General features: G+C 40.2%; 2 protein-coding genes across 17 annotated transcripts in view; one reads left to right on the top strand and one right to left on the bottom strand.

Annotated features, from left to right (window-relative positions):
* The window catches only part of APBB2 (amyloid beta precursor protein binding family B member 2), a 166,876-nt gene that overhangs the window by 144,119 nt on the left and 4,675 nt on the right, over positions 1 to 18,082 (top strand). For 12 of the 15 annotated variants that reach the window (XM_072928111.1, XM_072928105.1, XM_072928104.1 and 9 more), the window contains 5 exons: positions 14,482 to 14,596; positions 15,123 to 15,210; positions 16,317 to 16,400; positions 16,905 to 17,020; positions 17,769 to 17,948. In XM_072928111.1, coding sequence (XP_072784212.1) covers positions 14,482 to 14,596; positions 15,123 to 15,210; positions 16,317 to 16,400; positions 16,905 to 17,020; positions 17,769 to 17,948 — 583 coding nt within the window. Of the gene's footprint in view, positions 1 to 6,403; positions 6,542 to 14,481; positions 14,597 to 15,122; positions 15,211 to 16,316; positions 16,401 to 16,904; positions 17,021 to 17,768; positions 17,949 to 18,082 lie in introns of those variants that run through there. The other 3 variants (XM_072928107.1, XM_030270980.4, XM_072928113.1) reach the window with 2 other exon arrangements.
* NSUN7 (NOP2/Sun RNA methyltransferase family member 7) overlaps positions 2,042 to 18,082 on the bottom strand; it is a 41,615-nt gene continuing 25,574 nt past the window's right edge. The window contains exon 12 of one of the 2 annotated variants that reach the window (XM_041715713.2): positions 2,042 to 6,853. In XM_041715713.2, the coding sequence (XP_041571647.2) occupies positions 6,830 to 6,853 (24 nt within the window). In that variant the 3' untranslated portion in view covers positions 2,042 to 6,829. Of the gene's footprint in view, positions 6,854 to 12,280; positions 12,852 to 18,082 lie in introns of those variants that run through there. The other variant, XM_072928114.1, reaches the window with a different exon arrangement.

Raw genomic sequence — 18,082 nt, 5'->3', positions numbered from 1 at the left:
CAGATGAAGAACAAACCATTTGAATTAGTATTTTAGAAAATCAAGGTGTGTATTGAAGGTCTGTGTTATTTCTTGTATTGTTGCAGTATGTTGGGAATTCAGTAAGGCTTTCTGATTCATCATTCACAGTTTCCTGTATTTCATGATATGAAGTGAAACAGTGGACAAAGTTCTGATAGAGTTGATATTAGAGTGCTAGTATTAATTAAACTGCACTGTAAAGCTTAAATTTGCTGTGATAGCCTTATTCTCCTGATAAAGTTAATATAGGTCAACTATATTAACTCTGAAATTTAACAGTTCTAAATCAGAGATATCATGTCAGTAAGAAGTGTTATGTTTCATTTCCACCTATTAGAAAATAACTGGCATGTCCCGGAACTTTTTTTGGTGTCTGCCAAATGAAACAACGTAACCCCCCTTTTTTTTTCAGTAGTATTTTGATGTTGATGTTATATTAAAATCTTTATACATTTTAAAACTTTTCCTAAATTGGAAAAATGTTTATGGCTTATTTTAGTAATTGTTTAATAACTTGAAACAGAAATTCTTATATCACAGATCACAGAATCTCTTAGGTTGGAAAAGACCATGGCACTGAGTGCCACATCCCACATTCAGGGACAATGACTCCTCCCTGGGCTGCCCATTCCAATGCCCAATCACCCCTTCTGGGAAGAACTTCTTCCTAAATGTCCAACCTAAACCTCCCCTGGCACAGCTTAAGATGGTATCCTTTTGTCTCACTGCTGGTTGCTTGGGAATATTCAACCAATTAAATGGTGCTCTAATGATTTGGGGGAAGGTGGCCTGCTGTTCAACATTCTTTTCGTGCTTTCAGAAATGATCTGCAGTGTATTATGGAAGATGACTCTGGTTTACATCAGGGAGGAGGCACCTGAGGTGGCCGTGTGCTTCAGGGGGCTCTAAGTGCATCCACTCTTTAATCTCAGGTTTTCAGTCACTGAGTGTGTGCAGATGAGGGAAACCCTGAAGGAATGGCAAAATGACCTGAGGTTGCTTATTTATGGAGAGGGCTTAAGAATAACAAGGAACCAAGCTTGGCTGTCAGATACCAATGAGATGTCAGATACCAAACCATGAAACTTTCATAGTTTGGGTCCTAGATGTCACACTGATACCTGACAAAATACCAAAAGCCCCAGTAAGCGGGGCTTACTGATTAAGAAAGTCTGTATTCAAAAACAAACTCTTCTGGTTTTAAGAGTAAAATTTAGTCTTTACAAAACATGGATTTGTCAGAGTGCCTATTTTTTTTTATTTTAAAAATAGAATCTGATTTGGTTATAGTAGGCTTCATAATGTATAATTAGCAACAGAATACTAGATCAAGCCATCAATTTTTAAGCAGAACTCTTCTTTGCTACCAGTGGAGAATTGCTTAAAAAATTGATGACACAATCTGGCCCACAATGAACAGGGGATTCATGCAGAAAGCATTAGTTGTAATTCTACTCAGTCTCCGTTCTGGTGGTGGCAGGGACCCAGAAACTCAAGACCAGTCTGCTGGAATAGTCTGCACTTTCAGTACTTATTAGGAGACAAAAGGCTTAAGGACTACTTAAAAAAAAAAAAAAAAAAAAACAAAAAAAAAAAACCAGACAAAAAAACAAGCAAAAAAATTAAAAAAGCAAAAACCCACACACAAACAAACAAAGCAAAATAAACAAAAAAAAAAACCTGCTAATAAGCTACCAAACCCTTAGAAAAATTATAAACCACAGCTATTTCCTTTCATTTAAAAAAACTATTTCTCTTATAGCACACAAAAGTGAAAGGCATAATCATTCTCTAAGCAACAGGAGGGTTTCAAATGCACAGAAATGAAGGCTGTTTCCTTTATTTTTCATGTTGTGTTGTTGAGGTGTAACTGCATTTTACCTAGGGATTTTGTTGCATTAAGTTCTACTAGACTTTGTAATTACAAATGAAAGAACCAGAATAGGCCCTCTTCTGTGCCTCAGAGGATGTGCTCAGGCAAATACTTGTAACTGTAAATAAGGATGAAAGACTCATGCAATGGACTGTAATTTTTAATCAAGTTAAATATGTTTTACTCCATTAAAACTCTAGAGTAATTGACAGCAAAGACATTTCAACTGGTTGCTATCTCTTAGGAAGAGAGATGGTCAGGGCTGCTGCTGGTGTGTGTAGTCTGTGAAAATGCTGAAGAACCATGGAAGTTGCAGGGCAGACCTTTGTAGTTCTTTGTGATACAGTTAACACATGGTAGCCTTTTTTTTTTTCCTGATCTGCTTAAAAAAGACAACCAAGGAAGCTGCAGCATGCCAGACTCCAGGGAAAGCTACAGGAATGAAGAGGTGTGAAGTGTTAACAATGTCTTCACAAAGTTAGCTGAATACATCAGTCACAAAAATTATTGGGCTGTAGACCTCTGCCAGATACAGGATATTAAACCCCTAACACTCTCCCAGGCTCTGCCACACTAGAACATCATCCAAGCATGAGAACATCACCTTGATCCTTAAATACCTTTTTGGAGGTGACAAAACCAAAACCTGTCAGGTGTCTTGGTGTGATTTGCTCTCCATCCCATTGTAGTCTTACAGTGGCCCTTGTTGAAGCAGAAGACACAACAGTAGCAACTGTGGAGAATTTGGAGTCCAGGACAGCTCATGCTGTCCCAGCCACAGGGTTGGATGTGTGGGGCACCTGAGCTGCTGAGGCTCATGTTGTTTCATGCCTGCCAGCTTTGTTCTTCCCTCTTGAGACAGTCCCATAGGTTGGTCATCTGCATAAACACAGCATCACCATGTCCATCAGTACAGACATCTCAGATCTGTGCTCTGAGGTGTTTCTGTTACAGAATCTGGGGAAAAAAGTTGCCCAGGAATGGACTGCAATGGGTCAGCTAGACCAGCCTCCTGCCCAAGCCTGGGCAGGGTTCAGGATTACTTCAGGGCCACTTCAGGTTGATATTTACTCCAAGAACAGAGTGCACAGACTCTTAGAGTATACATCTCTGGGTTTACCTACTCTCTTGGCAAAGAAACTTGAGTTTGCTCTATTTTTTAAACCCTCCCATGAGCAAGTGGGAGACATTAATTAGATCCTCTCCCGTTACATCGTCCCCAGGCTAAACAAGCCCACGTTATCTCCAAGCTAAGCAAGCATGGTAAGCCTTGGTTGCCCATGGCTGAGCTCACTCCAGTTTGTCACTCTCCATGGATTGGTGAGCCCAAACTTGCATGCAGAAGTGCAAATAGAGCCTCATGAGCATCATCTCAAAACATTCACCTCTCAGTGAAATATCCATCACCCTTTCACCTGTGGGGTGGGCATTGCACATCAGTGTCAGCCCCCAGGATACAGTTTGCATCAGTCACTGAGGTACAAAACGTGGCACTGAAAGAAGGAATGGTCTTGTACTCAAGCAGTGCCCCATTACTTACAGTGCTCTACAAGTCTCTTGCCTCCACTGCATCCCTGGGCCTGGGGACTCTGGAGGAAAGCAGGGATCAGAGAGGCAGGTGCCCTTCCAGTACTGCACTTCTCTGTCCCTGAAGGCACTAATCAGAAAACAACCTGGAATAAATGAGCCTGACAGAAGTGATGGGGAGGAAGAGACTGTTACCACTTCCCTGGAAGGCGATGTCCTCTCAGGGTTTGCTCCAGGAGGAAGGTCCTTTCTCACAGCTCTGCAGGCTGTTTTTCTTGGTCTTGGCCTTTTCCCCTCAGAAACGAATCTCAAATCTGTGTAGCAGCCCTGACACAATTTTCTGGGGATTGTCTTCCCAGGTTATTGGCAGGCTCTGGCTTGACCCGTTTAAACTCAGCTTGGAAAAGGATATGTAGGGTACCACACCAAAGCACATGTACATCTGCTCTTGCAGCATTTCTGGCACTTAGAGCAATCACCAGAATCTGCCACTTGAACTGAAACTCTCCCTATCTACTTTTTAGCCTTGGGGCGGTTTTTTTAAATTTTGTTTATTTAAGTTTAAAGGTAAATTATTTAACCATATTTGAGCTACTAGAATGTAAAGAAAATATAGGCAAATAGTATTTTGTATGAAAAATAATTAATTAATTACAAGACACTCCATGAGAAGTTGTTGAGTTAATTGCAAAGCTGTAATTAACTGATTAGAAACAGGAGGTAGCCTCCCCTGATTCATATGCATCCCACGGCAGCCAGAGCCCCTCTCATTTCTGGATGCCTGAGGAAGTCCAGCAGCTCAACTGCTTGTTTTTCTCTCACCTTCCTGAATTTCTTTCAGTGTTCTTTTCTCTGGGCTGGCAGCTGCAGTGGTTATTGTTCTGTCCAGCCGTATCTTGCATAACAATTGGGGAATTAACAGACCTCCCTTTCAGAGTTTGCTCCAGCAGGTCATGTTTTGTGTCTCTAAGACTTCTTTTCCTGTCCTCCCCCCAGTATGTTGTGTCTAAGTTACAGGACAATTTCTCCAGTATAATGTCTTTTCTGGGAGATGGAAATCTCTGTTTGTCGACTTCATATAAAGTCAGTGATTAATGGACAAAGAAAACTAATGTATGTTTTACTTCTCATACTACTTAGAAACACTGTGTTTTCTCAGAAAGTGAAAGTGATACTACTTTTTCAATTCTGATTTTCATATTGGCACTGACATACAGTATCCATGGTGTTTAGGTTTGAAAGGCTTCCAATATTTGCAGTGTTGAGACTCCCAGTTCAGTGTATGACAGGAATGAAGCAGAGCACAATGCGTTTCTTCTTTACAGTGAAGCTAAGTTTCATGCTTCTGTTGTAAAATTTCTGGGAAAGTCAATTACACTTGTAAATATAGATAATTTTTCAAAGTTGACTGCTTTCTTAGAATAATAGAACAGCCCAGATTGGAAGGAATGTGAAAAAAACATTTGATCCAGCCATTTGTGGGAAGGGGAGCCTAAGTGAAATAGTCTAGCATCCTGTCAACATCCTGTGATGGAGCTCTGACATGTCCATGGAGAGTTTGTTGCAGTGAATTCCTGTTTGTCACAAGGAGCCACATAGAGACTATTACAAGGGGCAGCAGGTACAAATTGTGACAGGAGAAGTTTCATCTCAGCATGAGAGAAAATTATATTTCTAGTTGCATGCATACACATCCATTTTACATGGATTCATTAGGGAACCATATACATGTTTAGCTAAAACCTGCCTTAGAAAACTTATGTTTATTCCAGATTCACTAAGCCATTTCTAAGCAACAGATCAATTGCTGCAAGCTTGCTGACATGATATGTATAATGGGAATTGGATCCCTTCCCTTCAGTGTGCTGTCTTTAATCCTAGCCTTATTATTTGTTACATAATGATTTTTCCACTCCGTTTTTTTTTTTTTTTTTCCCAAGAGTCAGTTACAAGCTTGAATGATGTAGGGTCCCACATTTTTGCACACAGTGTACGAACCATGCTCAGATGCTCACTAGAGTTAAGCCCTTTTTAAAAAAGGGAAGTTGTGAGGTGCGTGCAGGAGTGGGAGAGCAGGACTAAGTAGCTCTCTTCTGAGAATAGCCATTATCCCTGTAGAGACACTATGTCTTGCACAGAGTGACATCCAGTGCTTAAGGAGAGATGCAAAGAATCAGGCAGCAGCCCGCATCCTTCTCCAGTCCAGCCAACCCTCTGTGGTAACATCCCAGGGAACTGAGCTTTCTTCACAGGACAAGCTCCAGGAGCACACGTCCCTGGAAGGCAGCAGGCTGTGGAGGTGCAGGGAGTCTCCTCCAGGCTTCAGGGCAGGAGGCAGGCAGAGCAGGTCTGCGGGAGGGGGCAGAAGGGCAGCCACAGCCAGGGAAACTTGTGCCTCTCCTGTCTGCCTTCGCCTGTGGGAAAGGGATGTTGGTCAAGTCACATCAAAGGTTAGTGGCTGCTGAAGTGTGTTAGAAATGAAGGTGTGTGGTGATTTGATACATCCTGGCTTCAGTTCAGTGCTCGTGGAAGGTTGTTCCCCAGGCTGTCACTTCTTCAGAGTGCAACTTTCAGAGGACCCCAAGTGACCTTGAGGCATGAGCTTTTGGAAGAGGCATTTAAAAAACTGATGACAATATTTCTTCTCTTTGAGTTTAAACAATGTAAGGTTTGAACAACCTGAAGAATTATTCTTGTTTCTTTTGTCAGTGTCTGCTGTAGAAAGTGTTATTTTGGAAGAAGGAAGGTTTATGCAGTTTCTGTGTCTATTTATACTTTCTGCATACTACTTCCCAGACTTGTGTGTGGTATTTTAAGCTATATTACCTCCCACCATTGATATGTCTGCACTGCCTCACTGAATTCAGCTGATGCCTGTTGGCTTCATTGCATGTTTCCAAAAATACAAACTTCAGAGCAACAATATTCAATTAAAAAAAAGGTGTTGAGAGGAAATAGTGGCCGTATGCTTAGATACACTGTGCCACAAACAAACAGTGTATGTTAAATGTGCAGTGCTTTTCAGCTACCCTGTCTTATCATATGCTGGAGCTCTGTCTGCTTGAATGCTTCCTAACTTGCTCTTTCTGTTTCTTCATGCTTCCCTGGATTCAGAGAGAGGTAAATTATTTTCATTTCTCCATTTTTGTGTTTATCCTTCCGGCATGCACTGAAAAATGTTGTATTGGTTTGCTTGTATCAGTGAGCAGAAGCTCAACTTAAGTGAGTAAATTCATATCTGTCACCTTTTCAATTTGCTGTTAACAGAATTGTCCAATTGATACTGGCTGTTGGTTGTTTTGTTTTGTTTTGTTTTTTTCTCAGGCCCTAAACGCTCTGATAACAGAACAGTTTAAAATTATGCAGTGCAGAGGATTTCAATATTTGCTTCTGGTCTTGGGATTAAATTCAGATGATGATGTTTTCTGGAATCTGAAATGCAAAACAATAGTGTTAAAATCACAGGTTTTATTTAAAAGATTAAGGAAACATGGTACTGAGAGCAGGGGATTTCAGAGCTAGGTTTAGCAAGATTTGAAAAAGTAAACATTTATTTTATATTTTGGTATTTGTTTTGAGTCCATCTGGGTTGCTTGCTTGTATTTTAAGTTTGAAGAAAAGTTGTCCCCAGTACTTTTTATTTATTTGGATGTACAAAGGGATCGTTTGGAATTCTCTACAATGCTTCCTGTTTCATGGGAGCACAGACACTAAGGCATTGTAGTCAGGTGCTTTGCAGCACAAGGGCTGCAGCCACTCCAAAGGCTCTTAGCAATAGAATTGCATCCCTCAGATGAGATTTGGGGGTTGTTTGCTCTTCTAAATTGCAAAAACTTGAAAGTGGGACTGGGTGAAAGGGATGTGGTTTAGAGGTCCAGACTATTCTTTGTGTTTGCTTTGTTGGAATGTAATGAGAATGGTTTCCAGGCCTGACTTTTTTTTAATCAATTCTTCAGGCAGTGTTGGCCTAGGGAAATATTTGAACTGTCTTGATTATGGTTTTGCAGTCTAATGTAGGTTTCATGCATGTGGAGAGTGATGATCCTTCCAGCCTAGCAGTAGCAAAAGTGTGCTTCAAGCAGATTCGTGTGTAATGTCTGTGCACAACTGCTGTGTTCTCTGTCTGAATAATAAAGAACAAAGGAGAACTAGGAATCCTTGCTTATAAAACAAGTCACACTGGAGAGATTAACCATTCTGGTGTAGTCTTCTGTCTTCAGTTAAATGTGTAACAGAGCTTTGAGCATCTCAACTTGATGCATTTCTTTATTAAATCTTTAAATATTCCTTTTAAACAACAGCCCATTAGATATTCCAATTAGTTCTGGAAGACAGAAGCATTGTCAAAAATATCTAAATACTAATTATTTGTCAAAGTCTAATTTACAGGACCTGCTGCAAAGAGGCTGTTCAGAGGTTCACAGGCATAATAACAGATTCATTTACTTAAAGGAAATTCAGGATTCATCATGCTGGCCATCCTGAGGAGTTAAACCACCACATTACAATGCTTCCAGGGAGAAGCAGCAACTATAATGGCCTTGGAAAACTACCTAATTTGTGTGCCTTTTCTTTGAAAACTGCTGCACAAGGGTAGGAAGGCAGCCCCCTGACCATGCACATTTCAAAAATATTGTGAAGTAGTTAAGGAAAATACCAACATAACACTCTGAAAAATTTGTGTTGACCAAGTCAGTGGCCAGTGATTTTTCATACTATCTGTCCCAGAAGTTCTGTCTTTTGTTAAATGCATCTATAAAACAAGCAGAGGTCAAAGCTGCTGATTGACTTTTCAGTCTGCCCCGCCTGTCTAGCAGTCGGTGAGCAGCAGTAAGCCCTGTGTGACCCCCAGTCGCCAGCTAGATGTAACACACTGTTATCTGTGTCTCCTTGGGCTGCCAGACCTACAGGAGCTCAGTTCCCAGGGCACCCCCTTGGTGGTGACCATGGCACATGTGACAGATTGTCCTCCTTGCCATGATGGTGGTGCTTTGGCCATGTGATTGTGAGGTGAGGCTGGGAAGGAGGACCGCCATGGAACAAACATTTAACCTGTACAACCTGTACTGTTGTCACTGTGCTAACAGAGCTCATGGATCTGGAGAATTGCACTTTGACATGACTCCATTTGATGCAAACCTGTGGCCCTTTGCAGGAGTAGAATAAAACCCTTGGCAGTAGAGAGGGAAATGATTTGTAACATCTCAGAGCCGCCTTTCAAGCTAGTGAGGCAGTGGTGGCGAGGCTGACAGGGCTCCTGTCCCCTGGGCACAGGAGAAGGTGGCAGGCAGCACTGAGACCCTGAAAGCCCATTTGGGGGACCAGCTTTTGCAGCTGCCTAAGCATCAGGCTGCAGGAGGGAAATTGGAGTGAAAGTCATGCAAATGCTTTCAGGCTTGGAAGTGCTGGGCTCTGAAGGGCTGAGCTGCGTACCAGACATATCAGCTCTGAGAGGGCTTTAACAAATTTTGGAAGCACACAGAACTGTGGCAATGATAAGACATCAAAGAAAAACCGGCGGCTGTGAGTTTTAGAGCTGCCAGACTAAAGCCTCTGAGTATCACACAAAGTAGCTATAGCTCCTCCTTCAGAGTTAGCAAGTGACATTATCAAGGAATAAAGCAAACAGCCTTTCAGCAGGAGATAATTTGCCCTACAAACTTTATGCTTGAATTAGAAAAACAAGCTACACTCTGTCAATGCCAGACCATTTGAGGATAATTTATTAAAATGCAGAACTGATGTTTTGCTGCAAATTGTGTAAAAACTGAAATAAGAAAAATCTCCTTCCGTCTTCTTGGGAAGAGCATTTTAACTGCTTGGACCCAAAATTCATCATCAGGGTAATGTCATGGTAGCCGTGTGTGCTATGGCTGGAGAGTAGCTAAAGAGGGGGAGGAGCTCTGTGAGGTGAAGTGCTTGGAGTGAAGAAAAATGGAAGGCTTTAATGTGTGTTTAGGGTTTCCAACAACTGTCAGAAACAGAGGAAAAATTCTTTCTCTCCCACATCACTTTTAGCTCTCATCACTGAGGAGAGAAGGGTACGTGTGGTTACTGTATAACAGAAATGGGAAGGAGAAGACTCTTAGGAATAGTTATTTTTCTTCCTCCTCCTCCAGGATTTGATTCCAAAGGGTTGGGTATATATTCAGCTGGAGAAGGGGCTATGAGTTTCATTTGGACCAGGTGGAAAGGAAGCAGTGGTTTCACTTGGTATCTGTCTGGTATCTGGTAGTTGAAAGGTCCTCAGTAAATCTTTTTTACAGATTTTGCACCTTTTGTAAATGCTACTTGTTTCATTTAGTTATCATTTTCTTACCTTTGGATTTTTCTCCCTAACTTTGCAAGTTCCTTGATGTGACCATAATAAAAACACAAGTGAACTGAACAGAGTCACAAACACTATTTCACCCATAAGCCATTCTCCTTTCTCCTATGTGAATATAAAATCTGGATAAAAAGCCTGAAATGTTAATCCAGAGGATCTGTAATTTCTAACATACATATTACTGCAGGGTTTCTTGCACCTCATCTTCTCTGCCATTCATGATACTAGAATGTTTGTGTGTCATGGAAAAACCCCTCCCCAGGATGGTCTTGGTGGCATTATATTTACCTGCTTTTATCACGTGCCTCCTCTCCCTTCTCCCCTTTTCTCCTCCTCTGCTCCCATGGACGTTCAAGTTGACAGTGAATGGCAGCCCCCTGCCAGGTGCCTCTGACCCTGCTCTGCTATAGAGATGGCTGCTCTCCCCTTTGTGTTTCCTGCTTTCATAAGCCTCTAGTGAGCTGTTTCCAGGAAAGCAGAGTCAAGCCTGAAAGCTACAGACTCAGGAGATGGTTTCCTCACAGCCTGGCATACCCGTTCTCTGACCCTGCAGTTACAGAAGTCTATACACCAGTACAGAGCAATCATCTTCTGCAGGCTATTCTGGATGAATTTCAATCAATTTTAAGACAAGCCCAGAGCATATAATTTTGTGATTCAAGGATTCTTGTTACAATTTGTAACACATAAATCTGGAAAGAAATGTACATTTTCCTGCATGTGTATAATTTTAATGTAGATGCTTTAAATAGCAGCAATTTAATTTTATTGAGAAGAGTAAAAAATTTTATTTCATACTTTAAGGCTAGAATGTTAGGATTCATGCAATTCTACATTCTTCTACAGTCTTTTGAAGAAATAAGTTTAATGTAATAAGGTAATGGAGGGTGTGCTACTCTTTTAGGCTGTACTTAATTGAGATGGCTCCTAGGACTTTAGCCTAATAGTGGCAAATGGTTATAACTGCTACTCAAACAGGACAGCATTAGCATAAATTGCTTTTAATGTGATTATATTCATCCAAGGTTGAGCAGCTAAGTGATGCTTAGCCAGGTGTTAAATAGGTATGATTATCTAAGGTTTAGTCAATGACTGTAGACATTTGCCAATTAAAAAGAGTAAAAGAGCAAATAGAAATTAAATTCCCTTCTACTTAGCACCTTACATTGTCCTTTCAACTCTCAAAATTGCTTTTTAAAATGTCTTTCTCTAGTTCTGTATTCTTTCAAAATAAATTACTATAAATTTTAACTGTTCAGCAGAACCAGTCTTACCCACTCTTACACAAAGAAATTCTTATCTGTTTTTTTGTTTTGTTTTGTTTTTCTAGCTTTTATCCTGATTACTGATTCATATTCCAGTTCCTAGAACTGGAAAGTTATTAGTGGATGATGTAGTGTGCAAATGATTTTTAAAAAATTAAAATTACCTTCTATGCAGTACTTCTCTATAATCCTGTATGAAGTGTTGCACTTCAAATTTCAAGACTATACAGCTTTGTTTGCAACACCATTCTCCCACTAAACACCTTGCTGCTCTCCCCACTGACATGGAATTAAATTTTACTAGGAGCTGTCATTCAGATCCCACCAATTTCATGTGCACACACACCCTATGGAGACAGAGACTCATCCAGCTGGATGAGATGTGATGTTAACCCTGTACTAGCTCTCCATGCAGCTGTGGGCTTTGAAATAGCTTTTAAATTTCTTTTTTCACTTGTTTTTCCTAGCAGAATGTAAAGATAGGGTAAGAGGAGACATTTGCCCTTTTCTGTAGATTTCTATTGCAAACACGTTGCTCAGCACTTCTTCATTATCCCAGGGGCCTGTTGCACATAAATCTCACTTAAATGTTAATCAGCTTCAAGTGAGCGGCAGTCAAATGAAGCTTTATAGATGAAGCAACCCAGAAAAGATCTGAAGTGGAGGAAGAATCAGAGACTGGTCTTCTAACTTACTTGGGATTCAAGGCTTTGGACAAAAAAGAAGCTGTTCCATTGTGGTCCTATGTAGGGGAAACACAAAGCTTTTCCTAAGTTTTATTGTTGCTGCAGGAAGCAGATGCTCTGAAATCCTAAGAAAGCCATACCTTTCTTCTCCAAGACAAACCATGGAGCTCTGTTCTCTGGGTGCCTAGAAATTCCTGAAGCAAGGCTCCTGCTGGCAGTGGAGGAGCCAGCTGCCACCAGCTGGTACCAGGTCTTGGCTGCTGGGCTGCCACGCAGGGCCACTCCTGCAAGCATCTAGGTGACTTCCATGAATTAATGGCACCAGGGGTACTGTCTGTGTGCTGCCAGAAGGGGGAAGGCTGGTTTGTGTGCTAATTTTGATTGATGATTTGAAAACAGATGGTGCTGGCAGGGTTGAGTATGATATGTTACCACAGGTTTAGAAGAATTCACATTTCATACTTTGTCTCAGTAGATGCAGGCCCTGATCATCTAAAGCTTTATAATATTCACAATCCATGAATGTGATTAGCTGATTTACTTTGTTCAAGCTGTTCAGGTACTTAAACTGAAACACTGGTGTGTGAGTCTGCAACACCACCAGCAGGGTTTTATTAGCTCGCAGTACTCAAAACTGATGTACTGGCTGGTGTGTCATTTTCTTCTGTAATTGCGTTACACAGCCTTGTTTATGATTGCATACCATTTACAAGCAGAAATATTTACAGAAGCTGCAGGACCACGTGCTGGAGGGGCAGGACACAAGCCTTGCATGCAGCACTGAGGCGTGGGCCAGGTGGTCCTGGCAGCTCTTTCCCAGCACCCACCACCAATCCCATGAGGTTTTTTATATGGCACCTTGTTTCATGTTTTTTCCCCTTAGCTGCTAATTTCTCATAGGCTACAGTGATCCATACCCTCTTCTCTTGGAGTCCAGCTAGGAGTCTTCAGTCTGCTTTTGATGCATTAAGCAAGGAGGAAACCATTCTAAAGCAAGGCTTGGCACATGTCCAGATGAGCCAAAAGCATCAGTCTTTTTCCAGGAGCAAGATCCCAGCTGAAACTCAGCATCTTGCAGTACAGAAAAACGAACAACATGCCAAAAAGCTCTTGTGGCCAAGGGACTTGTGGAGGAAGCCTTGGGGCATCATCTGTAATAGAGAGCACCTTCCTGGATTATTGCTTTGTGATTTTTCCTGCAGGTCACCATCAGCTGGGTAAAACACTGTCCCAAAGGATGCATGTGTCTCACATGCTGGCAGGGCTGTGCTGCAGCCAGTGACAGTCAATGCAGCCCATGGGCTGGGATGCAGCAAGATGGAGAGGGGCCTCCAGCTTCACTGTGTTTCTGCATGCTTCAGTCATGTGGAATTGCTTTCAGATCTCATGCTCTGATAGTTTTGTGTGGCTTGGAGTTTTTTTTAAATATCATTCATCAGGCTTCAGGCTGCAAATCACTTAGATGGAGCAACCACCGGTACCTGTTACTGAGCAGCCCTTATATTGCAAGGGCTCATGAAGAGCAAAATGTGCAGCTCAATTAGATACAGGCACAGTTCTTAACTGCAGGACAGTGTCTGTATCTTGTACAGAGCAGGATGGCCAGCAATCCATTTGTCACAGTCTCTGATTCTCCCTGGATAGCTTCGGTGTAAAATTCTTCAATTCATGGAACATTGAAAATGAATTTTAAAATTGGCTATCCATGCTACATTAAACCCTGCTCAGAATATTTACAGACTTTTATATACAGAAATACTTGAGTTTATACAAGATCTGTGGCTTAGGAATATCCCTCCTATCTCTTCACCACTGAGAGCTGTGCTGGTAATTATTTATGTGTAAAGCAGAAAGGCACCGAAAAGAGACTTTAGGCATAAGAGGCTGGAGCAAAGTCCCGGAGAAATCTGAAGGTAGCAAGAGGATCACAAAGTAGGAATGAGCAGTGGTTGCTTGGAGGACATGAAAAAGCAGAGGTGCAAGACCAGCAAACAGAGTCTGGTATATCAAGGATGGCAGCTGGGCAAAGCCAGACTTCTTCCTGGCTCAATATGTATTACTTTGACTGTTTCAGAAGAGCTCCAACACTTAAGCAGGCTGAGAACAAATAAACCTAGTCATGGCACTTCCTGCATCCATGCTAGAAAGCAATACTGTGCTGCGCTGACTAGCCAGTACTGTGCAAAATTCCCTTTTGTAGGGCAGCTTTATTTAACTTTTGAAAAAATAAGGTCAGAAATTTAGGGCAATTAGTGTGAGCAAAGCTCAGCAGGTTCACATCTCCCTTATGCAACCAGATCTCTAATTACTATCTGCATATTTTAAACACTTTATACAGTCCTTTGAAATACGATTTTTCTCTGACTACAATGTTGTATGTTATTTCTTGGATTTTTTTAGCAGTTAAGAACTGCATAAGGTTTCTGTCTTAATATGTAATTCTCTCTCTACTTCATCTTCAGTAACATATTTGAGTAAATTTTGCTATTTAAAATTGCATTTGGAATCGCCGGTTGTAACTTGAGTAAGTTGCATGGTTAGGAAACCATAATGAGCTTTTGTATAATATAGATTAATTTTTTGAATAATATAGATATATGTTTCATGGGTAAGCAGTTTACTACATTTGTAGACCTGCTTTGTTGAAGGCATGTATTTTATACCTTGAGAGCTGAGACATAAGCTGAAGTCAGACTTGCAATTTTGGAAATACTACTGATTCTAATGTCATCAAATTTGTTTTGCATGTTTCTAACGTGTGCATTTATCTTGTTTACACAGAGACTTTGCTTATGTGGCAAGAGACAAAGACACAAGAATTCTGAAATGTCATGTGTTTCGATGTGACACACCTGCAAAAGCCATTGCTACAAGTTTACACGAAATCTGCTCAAAGGCAAGTGGATTTAAAATCAGCTGCATTTGTCTGTTCAGAGATCCTTGAGTCTTATACATATAATCAGCAGTTGTATGCAGTGTTAGTGGCAATGAGAAACAGTGTAGAGAATTTGTAAGGGAACGGATGAAAATGGATAGGAATTATGGGAGAGTGGACATTTAGATTTGAGGAGGATGATATGTGCTTTTGATTTGACAAGTGTGTATAGAGGCCAAAGGCTTTCCTGAAAAATAAAGAAGCTGCAGGTTCAAAATTGAAAAAGAACACAGAGGTTCAATTAATGATGTTAAACTCCATAAATACATCAGACCTTGTTTGAATTGTGTTATTCAGTTGTATTGTCCTGCAGGACATAGAGGAAGATAGTTGCTAACTGTTAAAATTATTAACTTTTAAAGTTGTTATTTAAATAGAATAACCTGCTGAGTCATGTGCCCTCTGACTTATTTCAGATTTCAGAAATAGGGTTGTAGTTGCTGCTGTACTACATATTTTTTAAATGCTGTATTATTACTGTCTTCAGATTATGGCTGAACGGAAAAATGCTAAAGCTATGGCTTGCAGCTCATTGCAAGACAGGACGAATGTCACCCTTGATGTTCCTCTGCAAGGTACTGTGTGTTACAGCTAGTATCTTCAGGATGCTCCTGTTTTAGATAAGTTTTGTTTCTGATGCAGATTTTGACAAAAATGGAGCATGCTGGGTGGAGAAGTCAGGGGTGTATTCCTGATGTATCTGTAATATAATCTATTATATCATTAATCTATTTCTAATGTATCTGATTGTAATCTGTTCCTCTATTACTTTATGTATTTTTCTTGGTTATGCTGACAGTTATGGAGTCCTGCTCAGTAATATCAACTTGTGCATTTCCTCTTTTATTTTGAAATGCAAGTGTTTCAAACACAGTTATACTTATTTGTGGTTACTCAGGATATTGTATTTTTCAAATCAAAATACTTCCTGACTTAAGACTGCACCAGTTGGCCAAATCTTCCTTAAAAGCAGAATATACTCCAGTTACTCACTTGGATTCAGAAGTGCCATAGGAGTACTCCTAGGTTTCAGCATCTATTTTAGCAACTTCTGAGGCACAAGGGTACCACGTGGGTTGTCATCCAGCTTTTGCATACTTCACTGCATGGTAGAAGGAAGTTGCTTTTGTGTGCTGTTATTGGTCGTATCTTAGTAGTTGCTGTTTTGAAACTATTCCAGGAGAAAAAATATACTTTGCATTACTTTTAGAGCAAATTATATGCTTCTAGATCCACCAGTTTGTACCGAGTATCTTACTCCTAATCCATACATCAGCTTGTGCAATGGTGTGTGTAATGTGTACTGTTCAGGTAGTAGTATTGATAACTTGGAGATTGTGTTTAACATATTAGCAAGGATGGTATTAAAGCAGATTACAGATTTTACATAGTTGTTGCAGTGAAACTTAGGTTTATACATCTCAGAGACCCATTCATGTTTATTTTCTCCGTTTTAATATGCCAACATTACAATATGATTTTATTCTTAGCATAGACCAAAAATTCCTTTAGAAATTACTGAGGCTTGTTCTTGTTAGAAGAAATAAAAATTTCTTTAAATCGATGTAATACCTTCAGAGTACAATTAATGGGTAATCAGTTTTATGTTATTAATGAAATAAGAATGCTTTTTCCTTCTGTGAATGCTGATTAATAGAAATTGACTTTTGTTCCCATGCAGTAGATTTTCCAACACCAAAGACAGAACTGGTACAGAAGTTTCACGTCCAGTACCTGGGCATGCTACCTGTAGCTAAACCTGTGGGTATGTAACACTTAAGTGAATTCCAAATTGCCTTGCTTAAACTCTAATGGCTTGTCAGCTGCCAGTGCATGACTTTTGGAGGGGAGCAACACTTCTGTTTCAGTCACATGAATCAGGCATAAAGACATCTAATATTCAGGGCATCACATGAACATCTGTTTTGCAAACAGGGTATTCTGGGAGCTGCCAAGAAGGCGGAGTTTCTTTCTACAGCTTTCTCTGAATATGAGCTGTGCTACTGTGCTACTAATGAGTAGGGCCCTAAAGAACTGAAACAGTACAAAAGCTAAACAAGATGCTATACTGGTTTTTTTTGTAAGCCAGAGGCACCTGTTTTGGTCTTCCAGATGGAGAAATACAACTTCACAATACCTTCTTCCATGATCATATTAATTTTAATAAGGAATACAAAAACTCTGTTTTCTGTACTACTGAGTGGAGATTAAAAAATCTGTTATGTTTTATATGTATTATTTTTAAGTTGTTAATTTTATTCTCTTTTAGGAATGGATACTCTGAACAGTGCCATTGAAAGTCTAATGGCTTCCTCTAGCAAAGATGACTGGTTGCCAGTTACCATGAACGTTGCTGATGCTACTGTCACAGTCATCAATGAAAGAGTAAGGCAGACTGTGTTGTTTAAAACACAATTAAAATGAGTGTTGAAATCCAGGAACACAGAAATGCTAGTTGGGTTAATTTAAACTAAAATTTATTTGCTTACTTTGCATTTTATTTCTTTCCAGAATCTGCAGAGGCTCTTACTGCTCATACTACTTTCAGTTTTCTTTATCATTCCAAACATGTTCTCAGAAATAAATTATTATAAATATTAATTAGATAATTAAATTCAGTGTATTCCTTTCTAGGAATTTTGAGCCTAAAATTTTGAAGGTTGACCCTGAAGTAGTAGCAATCCTAAATTCCAAACTGCATTTGCCTTACTCTTGGTATGGAAGCCAAGAGTAATATAAAAATTTGTGTTACAGAAGAAAATGTAGAGCATTTTCCATGGAGTGAGACTTACTGATGCTGTATTTTATATATGTCTTTTGATGAGGTACGAAATCAACATCTCTTTAACATACCAGTAATAGAGGAGCATGTTTTGGAGTCATTATACCTATGTTGTTTTGTTTCTTCGCAAAACAAGCAGTTTCTAAAAGGTACAACATTTTAAAATTTTGTGGCAATGCTCAAAGCCTCGGTGACAGCCGGGACGGGGAGATCCCGCCCAGGCCTGAGCACGCTTTACACAGATGGATAAGAAGGAATTACAATTCTGTATCAGGATATCCTCCTATTCAACAAAACTGAAAGTTCCACAGAGTATCCAGTAGTAATGTCAATCCTTTGGTTCATGACCAGAATGAAGAGGAAGTCATGGTGGAGTGTCGTGTGCGGTTTCTGTCCTTCATGGGAGTAGGCAAAGACATCCACACGTTCGCCTTCATTATGGACACAGGAAACCAGCATTTTGAGTGCCATGTTTTTTGGTGTGAACCAAATGCAGGCAATGTATCAGAAGCTGTTCAGGCTGCTTGTATGGTAAGTGACCTTCTTCAAAGGCATCTAATAGCACTTCAGATTTTCACTACCTCCATAAATTAGCATTTTTTCAAATTTGTAATTATATTAATTTCAAGACAGAGAAAATAAAGATAGAAATAGGAGTATTATGA

This window comes from Taeniopygia guttata, chromosome 4, assembly GCF_048771995.1.
Source record: "Taeniopygia guttata chromosome 4, bTaeGut7.mat, whole genome shotgun sequence".
Lineage (NCBI taxonomy): Eukaryota > Metazoa > Chordata > Aves > Passeriformes > Estrildidae > Taeniopygia > Taeniopygia guttata.
The sequence above is the reverse complement of the archived record's forward strand: the minus strand, read 5'-3'. Positions and strand labels throughout refer to the sequence as shown.